The sequence below is a fragment of the Batrachochytrium dendrobatidis genome (assembly GCF_000203795.2).
Source record: "Batrachochytrium dendrobatidis JAM81 unplaced genomic scaffold BATDEscaffold_14, whole genome shotgun sequence".
Classification (NCBI taxonomy): domain Eukaryota; kingdom Fungi; phylum Chytridiomycota; class Chytridiomycetes; order Rhizophydiales; genus Batrachochytrium; species Batrachochytrium dendrobatidis.
Window position 1 is genome coordinate 330671 of NW_006281112.1, and position 20689 is coordinate 351359.

The 20689-nt window shown below is 40.3% G+C and overlaps 3 protein-coding genes across 3 annotated transcripts; 2 read left to right on the forward strand and 1 right to left on the reverse strand.

Annotated features, from left to right (window-relative positions):
• Positions 1 to 500: 500 nt before the first annotated feature.
• BATDEDRAFT_3691 (uncharacterized protein) lies at positions 501 to 1709 on the forward strand (the record flags this gene model as incomplete). The annotated part of the gene is made up of 5 exons (XM_006681788.1): positions 501 to 640; positions 749 to 888; positions 1040 to 1420; positions 1499 to 1544; positions 1628 to 1709. Coding segments are annotated over 5 exons (789 nt in total), but the record flags the coding sequence as incomplete, so codon positions are not given.
• Positions 1710 to 2291: 582 nt separating this feature from the next.
• On the reverse strand, positions 2292 to 5131 carry BATDEDRAFT_36029 (uncharacterized protein; the record flags this gene model as incomplete). Its single annotated transcript, XM_006681930.1, has 11 exons — positions 2292 to 2542; positions 2633 to 2977; positions 3053 to 3280; positions 3369 to 3490; positions 3560 to 3647; positions 3711 to 3801; positions 3867 to 3978; positions 4076 to 4180; positions 4242 to 4359; positions 4487 to 4774; positions 5035 to 5131. The coding sequence occupies 11 exons, from the start codon at positions 5129 to 5131 to the stop codon at positions 2391 to 2393; spliced, it is 1746 nt and encodes a 581-aa protein (XP_006681993.1). The 3' UTR covers positions 2292 to 2390.
• Positions 5132 to 5850: 719 nt separating this feature from the next.
• On the forward strand, positions 5851 to 20045 carry BATDEDRAFT_27665 (uncharacterized protein; the record flags this gene model as incomplete). Its single annotated transcript, XM_006681869.1, has 6 exons — positions 5851 to 6035; positions 6376 to 6733; positions 6823 to 7150; positions 7215 to 12338; positions 12434 to 18024; positions 18108 to 20045. The coding sequence occupies 6 exons, from the start codon at positions 5851 to 5853 to the stop codon at positions 20043 to 20045; spliced, it is 13524 nt and encodes a 4507-aa protein (XP_006681932.1).
• Between the last annotated feature and the right edge of the window lie 644 nt (positions 20046 to 20689).

The following is a 20689-nucleotide window of genomic DNA, read 5'->3' on the forward strand; positions in this document are numbered from 1 at the left end:
AGTCCAACTCAAGGGTTACAATGAAATCAACTCCATATCGCAGTTCTCCTTGCTTATCATAGCAATAAGCACGTTTCTAAATATACACCACATGTTAAATGCTTTGACGATTTACTTGATCCACTTGAAAACCAGGCATTTCCAGCCGCTGTGCTTGGATCGGGCTGAATATTAAACCGTTGGACTCGCTTCGTTGGGCTGAAAGACCTGCTTGAAATAACCAAACAATATTCGAACTTATTGCTTAGGCCACAGCAGTTATAGTCTGTGTCCTTCACATGCTGTCTTGATTTTGTGGATACGCGGAGTTCCCATCTTTAAACAAATTTTATCATGTCTAGTCGGTCGTCCATGAGAAAAATCGAACCGAGTGCGTATTTCAACCTCTTAGTCATAAATAGTATTCATTGCTAATCTAACAAGCTTTTTCTCAATACTTTATCATGTCGTCTCAAGGTGTTTTATGCACAAGCTTACAGCCACAGCCCTTTTCTGCGCCAAATACCACGCAACCTAGTTATGCTCACACTATGGAAACTCCACGGTCTGAGCATGGCTGTTATGAGGGCATGATGTCGGCCATTGGATTAACGATGGGTCTCCTTGGCAGCGTTCCATGTCTTCCTTGCTGTTGTTTCAAGTGAGTATTTATAAAAATATACCATTGAATGGCTTGTAGTGCTAGATACAATGCCATTTCCAAGCTTGGCCATTTCAACTCAACCTTTGAAATCTAACGTGGTGATAGTCCATATCAAATTGTTCCACAAGGCAATGTAGGACTTGTGTCTCGATTTGGCCGTTATTACCGCTCTGTTGATCCTGGACTTTACTTTGTGAATTCTGTCTCTGAAACTTTATCCAAGGTTGATATCAAGATTCGTATTGGTACGTGTCGTTCAATTGTTTGATAGTCGCGAGCTGCATTTTTCATTCAACAAGATACATTAGCCGGGATAAGCTTTTATCACGCATAATGTACTTGAAAATGGATATGATAATTTAAACAGCTTCATGTGTATGCAATGGTTTATTTTAGAGTCGATCCCACGCCAACAAGTAATGACCAAGGATAATGTTGGGGTCCTGATTGATTCTACCCTCTACTGGCACATTGTTGACCCATATGTTGCTACGTATATGGTTCAAGATGTTCAGCGTGCTCTTATTGAACGTACCATGACCACGATGCGTCAAATTATCGGCACACGTACTCTACAGGCCAGTATTGAAAGTCGTGATACAATTGCACATGAAATCCAAGATATTATCGCTCCAGCAGCCGTTGCTTGGGGCGTTAAAATTGAAAGCATTCTTCTCAAGGATTTGATTTTCACTGCCGATTTACAAGAAACATTGGCCGCTGCTGCTAAACAGCGACGTGTGGGCGAATCAAAAGTTATTTCTGCTAAAGCTGAAGGTATAGTATAAGCTAAACAAGCAATGTAGATTATATTTACATCTGACTCGTTTTGCATTTTAAAAAACACAATATTAGTTGATGCGGCTAAACTCATGCGTGAAGCATCCGATATCCTCAATACGTAAGTTTTTAAATATTTTTAAATGCTGTTGAATAGATCAATGGATTGTAGACTACTAATTGCACGATCCTGGTTTTAAACAGACCTGCTGCAATGCAAATTCGATATTTGGAAACCATGGCTGATATGGCAAAATCGAGTGGTACCAAGGTGATTTTCATGCCATCTGCTGATGGAAATCGTCGACCAGGAGATATTGCTATGGCACCCCAAACTATGACAGCAAAGGAGGCTGCCTTGTTTGACCAAATGTAAATGCCAACAGTTTACAGCTTTATAGAAAGAATCTTAGATATCAGTTTAAACAGTATATATCAGCACATAGTAAATGTGAGATGTAACATGATTTGGATAAATACTCGTTGTTTACAGTCGTATTCATCTTGCAGACCTTTTCTATTTTGCTCCAGAATAAATAATCGTTAAATATTCATTGTTATTGAAAATTGATTTCTTCTATTGAAACTCTGTTGTATTCTAATGTCAGATACGTTCGCGCTTTAGTTCAACAAAACGTCTCAAGAATGCAACAGTTGGTTTTATAATAGTTCCACAATGTCATGATGTTTGTTTTAAGAGAAAGGGGAGTTGGAGGTTGAAAAGATGCCAAGGATGTGAACATTTGTTCTGTATTTTTGTACAAGAATGAGCACAAAGATCAGTCAACTTTAATGAGTTCAAAATAAAATATTGTCCAGTAAGATTGACACCAATCAAATATGAAATTAACTGCTTATCATGTATTTTGACACTTGTTTAGTATTTCATTTTACGTAAATACGGTTGTAGTAATCAATAAAACATGCTATAAAGTTCTGCTACCAACCAGATTGTCTGATTCTTAAACTACATCATCTGACACTTGTCATTTTGCACTCCGTTCTTGGAAACACGCTTGTGTTTACGCATACGGTGAACAGGCTCACTCGCAGTGCCCGTGTATTCCTCTCGGCGACGTTTTACTGAAGATTGTATTTCAGACTTGGGTTCAGCCATAACTAATATCCAGCATTGATACAAAATCAGCACAGACCCATTTGAAAGCGTATAGACATGTAAACTAAACTATGCATAAATGGGTACATTACCTTCTTTTTTGCTGATTAAAGTCGACAATTTATCAGATGTCGACACATCAGTGTCAGGGTTAGCTGCAGCCAAAAATGGTGAAGAAGCAGATGCTTTTGGTGATCCTGGAGTTTGGGTATGACTACCATCCCATATACGAAGCTTATAGTCTGTGTCTTGACTAGTACAAAACCTCTCTGCCACAGTAACCATTTTACGATCACGAACAATAATTAAGCAACTGGTATCGTTAATCCATTTGACAGTGATCCCGCCAAATTCTTTGAATTTGTTGAGAATATCTCTGGTTTTCCAAGTAGGAAGAAACTCGCTTAAATAAAAAACATTGCTACGATCAGGAATTTCTATTAAAATGCCAAAATTAGAATGCCCAATTATGCCAACTTAAATATTAGTTGCATCAAGCAAAATACCAGTACCTTCAATGCCGCTTAGATTTAAGAATGGAATATCAGAGTACATTATATAGAGTTTGTTTTTACAATGCAGTGAAAAATCACTAGTCCAATCAATTGAAGTAGATACTGGTAGCGAATCTACCAATCCTAGCATTTTTAAAAAAGAAACACCAGAAATATAGGCATCAAATCCAGCCTTGTGAAGCTCACGCACATCGTTTGCATAGCTGTCAAACCCCATAGCTAATTCTACAATAGATGCATTCAATGAAAGAATATTACTACATGATTCAACACCAGTGATGTCATAAAATTGCCGTTTTTATCAACCACATACTGATAGATGGCGCATCAAATGGCTCTTTTAAAATCGAATCATACAAATTTCCCAAAGTGGTGTTTATAATGGCAGTCTGCAGGTTTTTGTTTGAAATAGCCATAAACTTGGTGTCAAATACACTACATTAAATAAGCAAAAAAGCTTAGCCAAAGTGTCTAGATTTCTATTCAAAACCTTGTCAGTTATACCTGGGAAAATTACGGTTAACGATGTCCTTGTATTCTTCCCATGTATCTGGAAGCGGCTGAATAAAACGATGAATGATATGAAAAAGATCTAGAATAAAAATCTGGTCAAAAGCCAATAATGATAAAGATATTTGACCAAAGTCTAGCATACCAAGACTCATGTTATGCCCAACAATAGGTTTTTGCGCGGCAACCATAATGTCAATTACTTTACGAAACCCAACAAGTAAATCAAGCTCAGCCTGGATTGAATTAAAACAGTCAGTTTATCAACAGTAAAGGCCAAAAGGATCAAGGAGTATGTTACCTTGAGCAACGCTTGGCGCGACTCGGTATGGGAAGAGTCTTTTTGATTGGCCTGTAAGCGCTTGAGATTGACACCTGATTTGGTGCTTTCTGTAGATACCTGGCCAGGAAATCTGTACATAACCAAGTAATCAGCACGTCATTATTTTTTCAACCATTGATAAAATAGGAATGACCCAAATGGTATGACAAACTCAGAACTACACCCACTGTTTCTTAATTTCTTGATGGATCAGGCGCTTATGGAATGAATTTGATGTAGAAATACTGTACGACTCATCTGTAGTTTCACACAGCCATTTCTGTACCGACTCACTACAAAATTCAGAAAAAAATAAGTCGACGTCGATAATGACAATAAAAAGTATAAACTCACATAAAGTCCTTGACGTATTCCGTGTTTTTTTCATCAATAACTATGTCAGATTCGGTATTAATGGTTTCCAGTTTCTTGCGAATGGCCGCTTCTTCAGTAATACTAACAAACGGAATGCCTGTTTCATATGCAAGTATCAATGTATTTATAATCCGAATATGTACTTTTATCATTCATAAGCCCGATATTGGACATATGATTGGCAGATTTCCAAACTGCCACCAGTTAACAAATCAGTTACATACCTTCACGAATCCACTTGTTGAAATCAAATCCGTTCCCTTCTAGAAACTCCAGCGATGAGATCTGAACACAAAATGTACGGTCCAGTCCAAAAAACTTGTTTCCAGTCCGAGGATAAATGTTGAAGTTGAATGGCTTGGACATGTATACACCTTGTTCTGCATCCCATTTGAATGCAGCTAATCCAATCTGAATGGGCTCGAATAATCTAGCTGCCGATCTATGCTTCAAATATCGTTCTTGCGGAGTGTCCAGTAGACTAAGACGCTCATTTGGAGTAAGCCCAAGACCTAGAAACAAACACATGTCATACCAAAGTATTTAAAAAAAGTTGGCAGATTCAGATTTGTTGGCAGTCTTTGTCCAAGACTAAAACACTAATGTTATGACCAACAGACATATCGAACAAGATGAAAGTCGTGGTTTAAACTGAATTCAAAGGTTCAATATTGAATACTGCTGACAGGACAGAGCTCATGCTATTGTATTGGCCCGTGATTCATGTAATACAGTGTAATCCATATATCTAAAACCAGTACATCAAACACACCAGTAAACTCTGTATCAACTGCAATAAAGTCTGCATTCTCAATAGCCTCTCGCACTGAGTCTAGCACCTCTTCAAAGTTGGATTGAACAACTTCCATTCAAGTAATTTGAAAACTATTGATTTGTATCGAGGTGAAACCAAACCCGGCGATAAATTCATTGCGCTTGACGTTTCTTGCAGGCCAAGAGTCAAACATCAACTTTCTAAATATCTTGCAGCTGTGAAATGGTCTAGTTTATCATTGAGTATTTATTGCAGTGAATAGACACGACGAGTCGTGGTAAGCACGTCGGTTTTATTAACGTAATTCTATCTGTCGAATCATTCGACCATACAGTTTGTGTAGCTATAATCTGATGCAGTAGTCTGGTTAATATCCAAATCGTGCAATGGCCATCAAACTTGTGTGCTGATCCAGTTGAAATTTTATTTGAAATCTTCCCCAACAAATTCGCATTTCATTTGGTTGAATCTGGCATAATATTCCCGTTTTCTCATCCAAACCAATAGTTACTACTGTAGATAGTAGAATATAATACCGTAAATATCTTGGAGTAAGTGTCTTTGCTTTTATACGTAAGCTGTATTACATTCACCAACACTGCACATTTGCCTTGTTGGTTTGATATGTCGAGGCGGAGTTTCCATATCCCTTGTGCAGTCAACTTAGCGTTAGATTCAACGTCATAGTTTAATCTTTATTACATAGAGTTCATCAAGATTACTAATATACGTTTGTTATTTCTTGGGTTAAGCAGCATTCAATACAGCCCATTCATTATACCATTACACCCATAGGTACATTTTACTGTAGAAATGCCCGAAGACAAAAAGGAGGATGACTCTAAACGAGGAAAAAAGGAGAGTGCTGACGGAGAAGACAATGGACCTGTAGTCGTTCCTGTAGATTCTCGAGTTATGTGGTTTGAAGATAAAGTATGCAATAGTCTCAAAATCAAGAACGACAAGTGGAAAAAACTCATTTCTGTAAACGAAAATGTGTAAGTTTTTAGCTTGCTCAAGAGCATTCGTTTGATATAGTTGATATATTTTGACTGTGCATGTTTTTTAAAAACTGCAAGTCATTTCAGACTACATTCTACTGTGTAATACACATGCCTATGTAGTATTTCATCTTTCAACAACCATCACTTTCAACGCGTCGCGTTGTCTAGAATTAAAGCATGCATATTTGGTTGTCGAAACTCCGGCTTAAATAGATGGTCATTGGCCATTTTGGCGTAGTTCATCCTGATTTACACTACACAGCCTTTTCAGTATCGACTGTTTGTCTAACCAATTTTATTGCTATACATGGCATTTTAACAAATTATTGAATAGTGCAACTATATATACGTTTCTGGACAAAGACTGTACAACCATTTTGTTTTATCTTAACCAAAAAGAAGAACTTATTCCTTTAATTAATTTTCCCGCGCAGTTGAAACGCCGCTCTGTATACTTTCTCAAGAAAAAGCCTGGTGCTCAGATCGTTGAGAAACTCGATACAGAGCTCATAACTGGCGATATTTCAGCCAATCCACTTGAATTTCTTTCAACCGTTTTGGAAGAAGTCTATTTGCCCCTTCTCACTAATCCTAAAAATTTAGAAACTTGGCCAGAAGTTGTCAGTAACGACGTGCTTCGTCATTTTCATCAGCTCAATGGTGCCGTATATGTCATTTCTGGAAAATCAAAGGTAGTTTAGTGTGAAGATTGGTTCATGTACTTTCACTTTGATTTCATATGATGCTCAATTTTAATCTATTGATTGGACTTTTACCACAGGGAAAAACTATGCTACCGCTTCCTCACGGTGCCAAATTGATGAATGAGAGTGACAAGAGCATTCTGCATACTTTAGAGTCTTCAGTCATTGATTGGACTCACCAAATCAAAGAAGTGATCAAGAGTAGCTCGTCTGCTGCTCTCGATCAAGGCGTCAATCCTGGACCAATGGTGGAAATTGACTTTTGGGCTACAAAAGCTGCAAACCTTAAATCCATTCATCAGCAGCTAACTGACGAAAAGATTCAAAAAATTGCAAAGGTATTGCAATTAAGCAAGAGTACCTATTTTCCTGCATTTCAGTGGATTTTTGACGAGGTTGTGTTTGGTAAGTTTATATTTATTTTCATGAGACAAGTTGTGCTTTTTACCAACTCATATATATATTTTAGCATTGGAGGAAGCCAGTGATATCAACGTTTATCTCAAGGCACTTCGGCCTCAAATTGAGCGTTTGGCTGGTGCCAATGAAATTGCTGAGCTGTCACAAATTTTTCCAGGACTTATGCACACACTCCTTCTTATTTGGAAATCATCAAAGCACTATAATACCCCTAATCGCATGAGCGTTGTGCTTCAAGAGATCTGCAATGATATTATTGAGCAAGCACGCAACTTTATCCAACCATCAGAACTGTTTAGTGCTGAGCCTGAAGAGGCAGCGGAGCGTTTACGTCTAGTTTTGCGTGTTTGCGATTCCTTCAAAAGCACTTATTTTGAAGGAAAGGCAACTACTATGGAGTCTAGCCGTCCATGGAATTTTGACTCGCGTCTTTTGTTTGGTCGTCTGGACAAATTTCTCGTTCGAGTCCAGCATATTCTTGAGCTTTTTGAAATCATTATTGAATTCAACCGTCTTGAGAAAATTGAGATTGGCGGCACCAAGGGAAAGATTCTCAGCTTTCAAGTTGTTCAGATATTTACAGAATTTGTCACTGCTCTTAGTAGCTTTGGTAAACTCAAGTATGATGTTTTGGATATTTCTCTCCACCAATTTGATGCCGATCGCAACAAGTTTCACGAGAAAATAACTGATCTTGACCGTCGCATTGGAACAATTCTGTGTCAGGCATTCGATGACTGTTCCGGTCTATACTCTTGTTTCCGTCTTTTAGAGTCGTTTTCTGGTCTTTTAAATCGCAATAATATCCAGAAAGACTTTGAACAAAAATACTTTGAGCTTTTAAACATGTACTCGCAAGATTTGGACGATGTATCTGCTATATTTTTGCGATACAAGAACCGACCGCCCATTCACTATAATATGGCGCCAGTAACTGGAACTGTCTCATGGATTCATGAGCTCAAAGACCGTATTACCAAAGCTATGGACAAACTCAAGACATTAAACCATTCTGTAATGAACACAGAAGAGGCCAGCATTGTTAAAAACAAGTATAGCGAACTTCTTACAGCACTTGATGCTTTTGAACTCAATGTGTTTAACGTATGGAAAGAAACGATTATTGATGAATCAGAGGCTAATCTCAACAAACCTGTGCTTATTCGCGAAGGTTCACTTTTAAAAGTCAATTTTGATCCCAAGGTGGTTGCATTGCTTCGTGAAGTCAGATACTTTGGTGCGCTTGCTGTTCAACCACCACCCGCTGCTATTGAAATCTATTCCAAAGCCGACACATTCCGTAAATACATTTTTTCGCTTGAAAGCATTGTAGACATGTACAATGGTATTCGCAGCGGGGTACTTGATGTTGAGCGTCCTCTCATTGAAACCAAAATCCAAGAGATTGATGCGCAAATTGAACAAGGTGTTTCATCTTTAAACTGGAAATCCACAAATATTGATGTGTATATTTCCGAAATTTCTGCCACAGTGGGAAATCTGTCGTCTATTCTGCAAGCCATGAAGAACAATATGAATCAGATTTCCAAGATTCTCAAACAATGGTCTGCTTCGCCACTTATTGAGAGAAAAGATGGAAAAAAATTGCTTAATCTTGAAGAAAAAGACGCCAAGTTTGGCATTATTATTGATACATTTAAAAAAGATGGTCAAATTATTATTGGTCTGGTGGAGGATACTCGTGCTCTTGTCGAGGCCGAATCTACTGCAGAGAAATGGGTCAATTATCTTGAATTCGTTGACAATATTGTTCAAAAAGGATTTTGGGCCACTATCAAGGCAAGCATGGAGTATATTCTGCAAAACACTGAAAAGGATCGTGCATCTGAAATAGGACCACTTCTTGAAGCAAAGCTAGAGTTGGAAAACGAAATGCTAGTTTTTACTCCAAGCATGGACGAAGACTCTGATGAGGGGCTACTATCAATCATGGAATGTGTTATTGACGATATTTTTGATGTATCGTCACTTATGCCGCGTGTTGCTCCTATTGCAAAACCGATTTCTCACAATGCTCACAAGGTAGAAGCTATGCCGGTGGAAAATAATGCACCAGTTTCCAGCAGCGATGATCCGTCTGAATCACAAGAGTCAACAAGCGAGCGAGAGAAAAAATTGATTCTTGAAGCAGCCGAAAATGAGTCTTACCTCGGTGAGATGCGTCGAGATGAGACCTTGGATAATTTGCGCGTAAGCATTTTGGATCGTGTAAAGGGTATCATTGAAAACTGTGCCCAATACAAGGATAGCTACGAGCAATACACCTATTTGTGGACAGAGAACCGCCAAGAATACATGAAACAATTTCTTGAAATTTCCGACAAAGGCGAAACCAACGAAGGTGATGCATCTCCAGCTGATGATGGTGAGCAGCCAATTCAATTGGAAAATTTTGAAGCCGAGATTCGTAAGTTTGAAGCTATCCACAAAGCAGTCATGGGAATTGAGCCAGAGGTGATTTTCCAGTACTGGTTCAGAGTGGATGTCCGACCTCTTAAACAGGCTCTTAATGTGGTCGTCAAAAAATGGAGTTACACTCTCACAAAACATTTGTCTGACGATACTGTTTCTACCCTCAATGAGCTCAATCGGTTTATCAGGCTTAACAAAAAGGGCCTTCAAGATAAAATTGATGAAGGAGACTACGACGGTCTTGTTTCTGTAATGGGACTATTGCATGCTGTCAAGCATCGTACAACCAACATTGATAAAATGTTTGAGCCATTGCGCAAGACTGTCAATCTTTTACGACAATTTGGTGTAGAGTTGCCCGAGGAAATTCACAAGCTGCTCAATGATCTTCCTGAAGAATGGTCCGAAGTTAAAAAACTGTCGGTTTCCATCAAAGACCATGTTGCGCCACTTCAAGCCAAAGAGGTGGATATACTTCAGCAAAAATGCAATCGATTTGAGATGAAAAACCATAATTTCCGCGAAGAATTTCGCAAAAAAGCTCCATTCAAGTTTGAGGTTGGACCTGACCGAGCATACGAGGTTGTGGATGCTGTCCATTCTGATGTTCTCATAATGGAGACTGAGGCAAGTGCCTTGAAAAAGTCGTGTGAACTGTTTGAACTTAACGTACCCACTTACCGTCAGCTGTCAGAATGTCGTCGAGATATTGGCATGCTCAAAAGTATTTGGGATCTTGTTTCATTGGTGACGTACATGTTTGGCCAATGGAAGACAACTTTATGGACAGAAATTGACACAGATTCAATGGAAAATCGGTGCCGCGACTTGTCCAAAGAACTTCGTCGTATGGATAAAGAAATTAAAGGTTGGGATGTTTATTCAGGTCTTGATCAAATGGTCAAGGATATGATTACTAGTTTGCGGGCAGTGGGTGAGCTTCGAAGCAGTGCTATTCGTGATAGACATTGGAAGCAGCTCATGAAAACCACTGGTGTCACATTTGTTTTGACCAAGGATATGAAGTTTCAAGATCTACTCAGCCTACAATTGCACAAATACGAGGATAATGTCAAGGTTATTGTCGATCGTGCCACAAAGGAGCTTGCCATGGAGAAAGTACTCAACGACCTTGACAAAACCTGGACTACAATGGAATTTACCTATGAGATTCATGATTCTACAAAAACGCCGCTTCTTCGTAGCTCTGAGGAGCTAATTGAAACTTTGGAGGACAACCAAGTGATGCTACAAACTATGATGACATCCAAATATGTTGCTCATTTTGAAGAGCAAATCACCAAATGGCAGATTGCCTTGTCAACGGTTGATTCTGTTATCACGCTTTGGCTTGAGGTTCAACAAACATGGTCACATCTGGAGAACATTTTCATGGGATCTGAAGATATTCGCGCACAACTACCTGAAGATTCTCGCCGGTTTGATAGCATTGATGCCAGCTACAAAACACTCATGAACGAATCACAAAATACTCCAAATTGTGTCAAAGCGTGCACCAAAGAAGGTCTTTTTGAAAAACTCGAGCATCTGCAAGGTCAGCTTGCACTTTGTGAAAAGTCACTTGCTGAGTATCTTGAAACAAAACGTCTTGCATTTCCTCGATTTTATTTCGTATCTGCATCAGACTTGCTGGACATTTTGGCCAAGGGAAATATTCCACAAGCAGTTGCAGTTCATCTTCCCAAGCTTTTTGACAGTATATCTCAGCTGGAATTCCACAAGACTGGAAACGGAGATGTAACCAAGACCGTAGTAGGCATGTACTCTCGTGAAGACGAATATGTACCGTTTGTCGGCAAGTGTGAGTGCACTGGAGCAGTAGAAATGTGGCTTAACCGACTTGTAGATAATATGAGATCAACGTTGAAACAATTGATGGGAGAGGCCGTTGCATCTTATGAAGAAAAGCCTCGCGAACAGTGGGTTTTTGATCATCCAGCCCAAATCACGCTTGCTGGCACGCAGATTTGGTGGACCACCGAAGTCAATACTGCTTTTAGTCGTCTTGAGGAGGGATATGAAAACTCCTTGAAAGATTACTACAAAAAGCAGGTAAATCAACTGACTGCGCTTATTGGTCTTATTCAGGGTGAGCTTCCTCGTGGTCATCGTCAAATGATTATGACTGTATGCACGCTTGACGTGCACGCTCGTGATATTGTTGCCAAGCTGATTTCTGAAAAGGCCGAAAATGCGCAATGCTTTAGCTGGCAGTCTCAATTGCGTTTGAGATGGGATGATGTTGACCAAAACGATTGTTTTATCAATATCTGTGATGCTGGATTCAAATACAACTACGAATACTTGGGCAACACACCACGTTTGGTTATTACAGCTCTTACTGATCGTTGCTATATTACTCTGACTCAGTCGCTACATCTCATTATGGGAGGAGCTCCTGCCGGACCTGCAGGTACAGGTAAAACAGAAACCGTTAAAGATCTGGGTAAAGCACTTGCAATCATGGTATACGTTTTTAATTGCTCTGAGCAAATGGACTACAAGTCTATTGGAAATATCTTTAAAGGACTGGCCCAGTCTGGTGCCTGGGGATGCTTTGATGAGTTTAATCGTATTTCTGTGGAAGTACTGTCGGTCGTTGCTACTCAAGTCAAGTCAATCCAAGACGCTCTCCGCGCCAAGAAAAAACGATTTATTTTCCAAGGAGAAGAAATTGGTTTGATACGTACTGTTGGTGAATTTATTACCATGAATCCTGGTAAGTTTGAATGTTATTTGTTTGAAACTCTACTGCAAATTAGTCAACGTGTCTAAAGTCCAAGTCCTGAACTTTTCCATAAATTTATTTTGTAGGCTACGCTGGACGTACCGAGCTTCCCGAAAATATAAAGGCACTGTTTCGACCTTGCTCAATGGTTGTTCCCAATCTGGAGCTTATTTGTGAAATCATGCTTATGGCTGAAGGATTTATTGAAGCCAGTTCTTTAGCACGCAAGTTTAACACTCTCTACAAACTAAATCGCGAGCTTTTGTCGAAACAAGATCATTATGATTGGGGTCTCCGTGCTATCAAATCTGTGTTGGTTGTTGCCGGCACCCTGAAACGTGCCGACCCCAACGTTCCAGAAGAGCATGTGCTCATGAGAGCGCTCCGTGATTTCAACTTGCCAAAGATTGTCACAGATGATCTGCAAGTATTCCATGGTCTTATTGGGGATCTATTTCCTAAAGTGGAGGTTCTCCGAAAGCGCAATGAAAAGCTAGAGGAAGAGATTCGCAAAGCCACTGTCGAGAATGGACTACAGGCCGAAGACATTTTTGTGCTCAAAATTGTACAGCTTGAGGAACTCATGGCTGTGCGTCATTGTGTGTTTATTATTGGAAACAGTGGCACAGGAAAATCTCAGATTTGGAAGATGCTTGCCAAAACCTATGTCAATATGGGGAAAAAATGCACCACATCCGATCTCAATCCCAAAGCAGTCAACACAGATGATCTTTTTGGCTGCATTAATCCATCTACTCGTGAATGGAAAGATGGTTTATTTTCTTGCATTTTGCGTGAAATGGCTAATGCTCCAGGTACTGATCCCAAATGGATGATCCTGGATGGTGATATTGATCCCAACTGGATTGAGTCACTCAACACTGTTATGGACGACAACAAAATGCTTACACTTGCCAGTAACGAGCGTATTCCTTTAAAGAACCACATGCGTCTTGTTTTTGAAATTGGCAATCTTAAATATGCCACACCTGCCACTGTGTCGCGTGCTGGTATTTTATATCTTAATACGACCGATCTTGGATGGAATCCATATGTCCAGTCTTGGCTAGAAAAGCGAGAGGATGCAGCTGAACGTTCCAATCTATCAGTTCTTTTTGATCGATATGTCAATCCCTGTCTTGAAGTTTGCCGCTCAGGCAGATTTAAGATGGCAAATGTAGAAGAGTTTTCCATGGTGGTTGCACTGTGTAATATCCTGGAGGGTTTGTTGGTTCCAGCCAATACACCTAGAGGATGCGACAAGGAATGGTTTGAGCTTTATTTTGTATTTGCGGCAGTCTGGGCTTTTGGTGGATGTGTGTTTCAAGATCAAATGGTTGACTACCGCAACGAATTTAGCAAATGGTGGAATTCAGAATTCAAGGTTGTCAAATTTCCTCCATCTGGAACTGTGTTTGATTACTACATTGATACCGACTCCAAGCGTTTTCTTTCATGGACTGACCGGGTTCCTCAGTATGAGTACGATATTGACATGCCTTTACAAGCCGTACTTGTTCATACCCAGGAAACCACACGAATTCGCTATTTCCTGGATCTTTTGGCAGACAATGGCAAACCCGTATTGCTGATTGGCAATGCAGGCTGTGGTAAAACCGTGTTAATGCAAGACAAGCTTAATTCGTACAGTGATGATCGTTTGATTGTAAATGTTCCATTTAATTTTTACACTACTGCATGGTCGCTCCAATCAGTTCTTGAAAAGCCATTGGAGAAAAAAGCTGGTCGCAACTATGGCCCACCAGGAAATAAAAAGATTATATACTTTTTAGACGATCTCAACATGCCCGAGGTTGACAAGTACGGTACCGCAAGTCCACATACCTTGCTTCGCCAGTTTTTGGACTACAAGCATTGGTACGATCGTACCAAGCTAACACTCAAGGAGATTCATAACTGTCAATATGTTGCGTGCATGAATCCCACGGCCGGATCCTTTACAATTGATCCACGTCTTCAGCGCCATTTTGCTTGCTTTACCGTCAATTTCCCCGGCGTGGAATCTCTGCAAAGTATCTATCTTCAGATTCTGGGAGGTCATCTCAAGCTCTTCCCTGCCTCCCTACAGCGTATTTCCGAGCGTATTGTCACCGCGTCACTTCTTCTTCACAAAAAGGTAGCATCGACGTTCTTGCCTACTGCTGTAAAGTTTCACTATGTGTTCAACTTGAGAGACTTGAGCAACATTTTCCAAGGTATTCTTTTTTCGACAAAAGAAAAAATTAAAGAGCCAATTGAACTTGTCCAGCTCTTTATTCATGAAACGTCCCGTACATACGGTGATAAAATGATTGACGATGCTGATCGGCAACAGCTTGTTAAAATTCAAGAGGAGATTATTAAAAAAAACTTTGAGGATATGGATCAGGGATCTCTCAAGGCCGAGCCCAATATTTTTGCACACTTTGCAGGTGGTATGGGTGAGCCTAAATACGCTCAAATCAAGGATTGGATACAGTTGCGCAAAGTCTTGGATGAAGCGCAGCTCCAATATGAGGAAGTCAATGCAGCCATGAATCTGGTGCTTTTTGAAGATGCTATGAGCCACATTTGCCGCATCAATCGTATTCTTGAATCTCCTCGTGGAAATGCTTTGCTTGTTGGTGTTGGTGGTTCAGGAAAGCAGTCACTATCTCGACTTGCAGCATTTATTTCTCAAATGGAAGTATTCCAAATCACATTGCGTAAAGGATACTCTATTTCGGATCTTAAAATAGACTTGGCGGGCCTGTATATCAAGACAGGACAAAAGAAGATGCAAATTATGTTTTTGCTGACTGATTCTCAAATCGCGGATGAAAAGTTTTTAGTGCTCATCAATGATTTATTGGCTTCTGGCAATATTCCCGGTTTGTTCCCTGATGAAGAAGTTGATGGTATAATCAACTCTATGCGCGGTGAGGCTAAAGCACAAGGATTGGTAGATACTCGTGAATCCTGTTGGGACATTTTCATTCGTCTTGTGCGTCGTAATCTCAAGGTTGTACTTTGCTTTTCACCTGTTGGAAACTCATTGCGATCCAGATGCAGAAAATTCCCTGCGATTGTCAATTGTACAATGATTGATTGGTTCCAGGAGTGGCCAGAAGAGGCTTTGACATCGGTTGCAAATCGCTTCATCTCTGCGTTTGATTTAGTTTCTGAGCCTCTCAAAAAACCTGTCACCAAGTTTATGTCGTTTGCCCATGTGGGTGTCAATGCTGTATCAAGAAAATATCTTCTCAACGAAAAACGATACAATTACACTACTCCAAAATCATTCCTTGCTCTTATATCACTGTACAAGGAGATGCTTGAAAAAAAGGCTTTAGAATTGACAAAAAGCATGGATCGTTTGGAGAATGGCTTGACTAAACTTCAAGCAACAGCTGGACAAGTGGATGATCTTAAAGCCAAACTTGCCACTCAAGAGGTAGAGCTCAAGTCTAAAAACGAGGAAGCTAATCGTTTGATTGAGCGTGTTGCCATTGACACAGAAAAGGTAAACAAAGAAAAGGCGATTGCTGCCGAGGAAGAAAAAAAGGTGGATGCCATTACCAAGGAAGTTGGGGAAAAACAAACTGCTTGTATGCGTGATCTCAGTGCTGCCGAGCCGGCACTTGCTGCTGCTGCCAATGCTTTAAACTCACTCAACAAGGCCAATTTGACTGAACTTAAATCGTTTGGTTCACCCTCGGATGAAGTCAAAAATGTTGCTGCTGCTGTCATGGTGCTTCTGAGTCCTCCAGGTAAAATTGCAAAGGACAGATCATGGAAGGCATCTAAAAACATGATGGCCAAAGTCGACGCGTTTCTTGAATCTCTCATCAATTTTAACAAGGAAGCCATTGATCAATCCAATCTGGATGCAATTCAGCCTTATTTGCAAGATCCCAACTTTAACGAAGAGTTTATGAAGAGCAAATCTCTCGCTGCTGCTAGTCTTTGCGCATGGGTAGTCAACATTGTTATGTACTACCATGTGTATTGTGATGTTGAGCCTAAAAGAAAAGCACTAGAGTCGGCAAATGCCGAGTTACAGTCTTCTCAGGTCCGTCTTCGTGATATTCAATCCAAGATCGGAGAACTTGATCGCAACTTGGGTGATTTACGCGCCAAGTTTGAAAAGGCAACTGCTGATAAGCTCAAGTGTGAGGAAGAAGCAAAGAGTACCCAAGAAACCATTGTTTTGGCCAACCGCCTTGTCAATGGTCTTGCTTCAGAAAAAGTACGTTGGAGTGAAGCAGTCGGGCGATTTAAACAGCAGGAAAAAACTATTGCTGGAGATGTACTGGTTTCCGCTGCATTTGTTTCGTATGTAGGTTGTTTCAGTAAGCGCTATCGTGAAGAGCTGCTCAATGACAATTGGCTAAAGTATCTGCGTGACGAAAACAATGAGCTACGAGTTCCTTTATCTGAAGGTGTAGATCCACTAAGTATTTTGACCAACAGTGCCGAGATTGCCAAATGGAATAACGAGGGCTTGCCTACTGATCGTGTTTCTCTTGAAAACGCCACAATGGTAACTAGCTGTAAGCGCTGGCCTCTTATTATTGATCCCCAGCTGCAAGGTGTGACTTGGATCAAGACTCGTGAAGGAGCTAACCTCAAGGTTGTTCGTCTTGGTGCTCGTGGATACCTGGATGCAATTGAAAAGGCAGTGTCTTCTGGCGATGCAGTGCTCATTGAGGATATTGCTGAAAGCATTGATCCAGTTCTCAATCCTCTTCTTGGTCGCGAAACAATTAAAAAGGGCCGCTATGTTAAGATGGGTGACAAGGAAGTCGAATACGACTCCCGCTTTAAACTCATTCTTCAAACTCGCCTTGCCAACCCTCACTATCCACCTGAAGTTCAAGCACAAACTACTTTAATCAACTTTACTGTTACACTTGCCGGTTTGGAAGATCAACTGCTTGCTGATGTAGTGAATATTGAACGTCCTGATTTGGAAAAAACAAAGGCAGATTTGACCAAACAGCAAAACGAGTTTAAAATCAAGTTGACTGAGCTTGAAGATGCTCTTCTTTCGCGTTTGTCGGCTGCACAAGGAAATTTCCTTGGAGATACTGCTCTTGTTGAAAATCTTGAAACCACAAAAAGTACTGCAACAGACATTGAGCAAAAAGTCGAAGAGGCCAAGCGCACTGAGAAAAAGATCAACGAAACACGAGAACTATATCGCCCAGTTGCGGCTCGATCTTCCCTTCTTTACTTTTTGCTCAACGACCTGTGGCAAATTCATCCCATGTATCAGTACTCTCTTAATGCATACAAAGTAGTGTTTAAAAATGCCATTAACCGCGCCGACTCCAGCGAGGATATCAAAGAACGGGTGTTACTTTTAATTGATTCGATTACCTATATGGTGTTTGTTTATACCACTCGTGGTCTATTTGAGCGCGACAAGCTGATTTTCACAGCGCAGATGACGTTCCAGATTTTGATTGCACAAGGAGATATTGACTACCAAGAGCTCGACTTTTTACTTCGAGCCCCACGTGTTCTTGGTGTGAACAGTACCTTGGAATGGCTTACTACACCTGCATGGGGAATGGTCAAAGCTCTGTCTAATTTGGAAGTATTTAGAACGCTTTCTTCCGATATTGAAGGTTCCTCAAAGCAGTGGAAAAAATATTGTGAAAACGAGTGTCCCGAGAATGAAAAACTACCTCAGGTTTGTAGAATATGGTTTGATGACTATCAAGATGATGTTTAAAATGCTTATGTATTTACATGATCCATATAAATGTTTGATAGGAATGGAAAAACAAAACCCCGCTTGAAAAAATGTGTATTTTACGATGCTTGCGTCCTGACCGCATGACTTATGCAGTTCGTAATTTTGTTGGTATAAAGATGGGCCAGCGATTTATTGAAGCAGCACGAGTTCCTCTTGCCAAATCATTTGAGGAATCTGCACCAGCAACTCCTATTTTCTTTATTCTTTCTCCAGGTGTTGATCCTGTCAAAGAAGTTGAAGCGCTTGGCCGCCAACTCGGCATCTCTGAAGATCTTGGAAACTTCCACAACGTGTCGCTTGGTCAAGGCCAGGAGGTTATTGCAGAACAGAAACTGGATATTGCTTACAAAAATGGTGGTTGGGTCATGTTGGAAAACATACATTTGGTTTCTAAATGGCTTCATACTTTGGAAAAGAAGCTTGAGGCACTTTCCATTGGAGCGAATCCACAATTCCGTGTATTTTTATCTGCAGAACCTGCTGGTGATCCAGCATACCACATCATACCTATTTCTATTCTACAGGCGTCAATCAAGATCACCAACGAGCCTCCAACTGGAATGCAGGCCAATATTCACAGAGCACTTGACAACTTTTCACAAGAGACTCTAGAAAAATGTTCCAAGGATGCCGAGTTTAAAGCAGTTCTTTTTGCACTTTGCTACTTCCATGCCGTGGTTCTTGAGCGTCGCAAGTTTGGTACTCAAGGCTGGAACAAACCATACCCTTTTAGTACCGGCGATTTGATGATTTCTGTTGATGTGCTGTTTAACTACCTCGAGACATTTGCCAAAGTTCCATGGACTGATTTACGGTATATTTTTGGTGAGATTATGTACGGTGGACATATTTCAGATGATTGGGATCGTAGGCTGTGTTCTGCGTATCTAGATGTATATCTTCGCGAAGAAATGCTTGATGGAAACTTTGAGCTTGCACCAGGATTCAACAGTCCACCCACGTCCGACTACAAGGAGTATCACCGATACATTGACGACAGTCTACCAGCAGAGTCGCCTTACCTGTACGGTTTGCATCCCAATGCAGAAATTGGTGTGCTGACCAAGATGGCAGATAAACTATTTAAAACCATTTTGGAAATGCAACCTCGTGATGCTGCAGGTGGTGCAGCTTCGTCCAAAGAAGAAAAGGTCAAGATTGTTCTTGAAGAAATCATGGAAAAACTACCAGACAGCTTTAATGTGGCTGAGCTTATTGCTCGAGTTGAAGAAAGAACCCCTTATATATCTGTTGCTATTCAAGAATGCGATCGCATGAGCATGTTAACGACTGAAATCAGAAGATCTCTCAAAGAACTTGAATTAGGTCTCAAAGGTGATTTGACTATTTCTGAAAACATGGAGCTGCTCATGAATTCACTGTATCTCAACGAAGTGCCAGCTCGTTGGGAAAAGCTTGCGTATCCATCGCTTCAGCCTCTTGGAGCGTGGTATGGTGACCTGCTATTGAGAATCAAGGAGCTAGAGGCATGGGTAGCAGAATTTAACTTGCCCGCGGTAGTTTGGCTGCCCGGTCTGTTTAATCCCCAATCCTTTTTGACGGCTATTATGCAAACAACAGCTCGTAAGAATGAATGGCCACTGGATCGTATGGTACTGACTGTAGATGTCACTAAAAAAGCAAAAGAAGAGTTTTCAGGTGCTCCTCGTGAAGGAGCCTATGTTCATGGTTTGTTTATGGAAGGAGCGCGCTGGGATATGGGTACTGGTATGATACAAGAATCGCTTCTCAAGGAACTTACTCCATCTATGCCTGTCATTTACATCAAGGCGATCCCAGTTGACAAAAAAGAAACAAAGGGAGTGTACGAATGCCCAGTTTACAGAACAAGGCAGCGTGGACCTACTTTTGTATGGACATTTAATCTTAAAACCAAAGAACGCCAACAAAAATGGATTCTTGCAGGCGTATGTCTACTTTGTTCTGCAGAATAATTGATATATTGAATAAATATAATATTGAGGCAATTTGCCTATACAACAAGATTAGTAGTTTATTTTTGTCAAGATCAAGATGGAAACAGGTATTTAGTATATGTACTTGACACGCCTTTTGCCATTATAAGTAGACTATTGTACTCGTGTTGGAAATACACGGTGATATACTACATAAATCTGCTAGTAAAAACCAATGAAATAGATCATCACTTGTTTAAATGTCTTGCAATACACTTGTCTGGTCTTGAATTGCAACTAGATTATGCGTTTCCTTTGATATTCTCAAGCCATGCATGCTGGAATGTATTGAGATTATTTGTGCTTGAGCAAGGACAAACCCACAATAGATTTATTTTAGATAAACGTGCACATTAGTCAAGAACATGCTTTAAAGCTAAACTGTATGACAGAACAAGACATCGAATAAGGGTAATTAGGGTCTCTAGTATACTGTAAAAATGAGTAGATGCACTAGGAAATAGATTATTCTAAGCGGCAGTCTACAACTTGGTCAATAGCTGTGTATGGTGATTTAGACTACATGCACTCAATAGTGGATAATAATGATAAATGTGCAGCACCACACTTGAAACAAGACATTGTAGGGCCAGCGGATTTACTGCATATATTTTGAGCTGTCG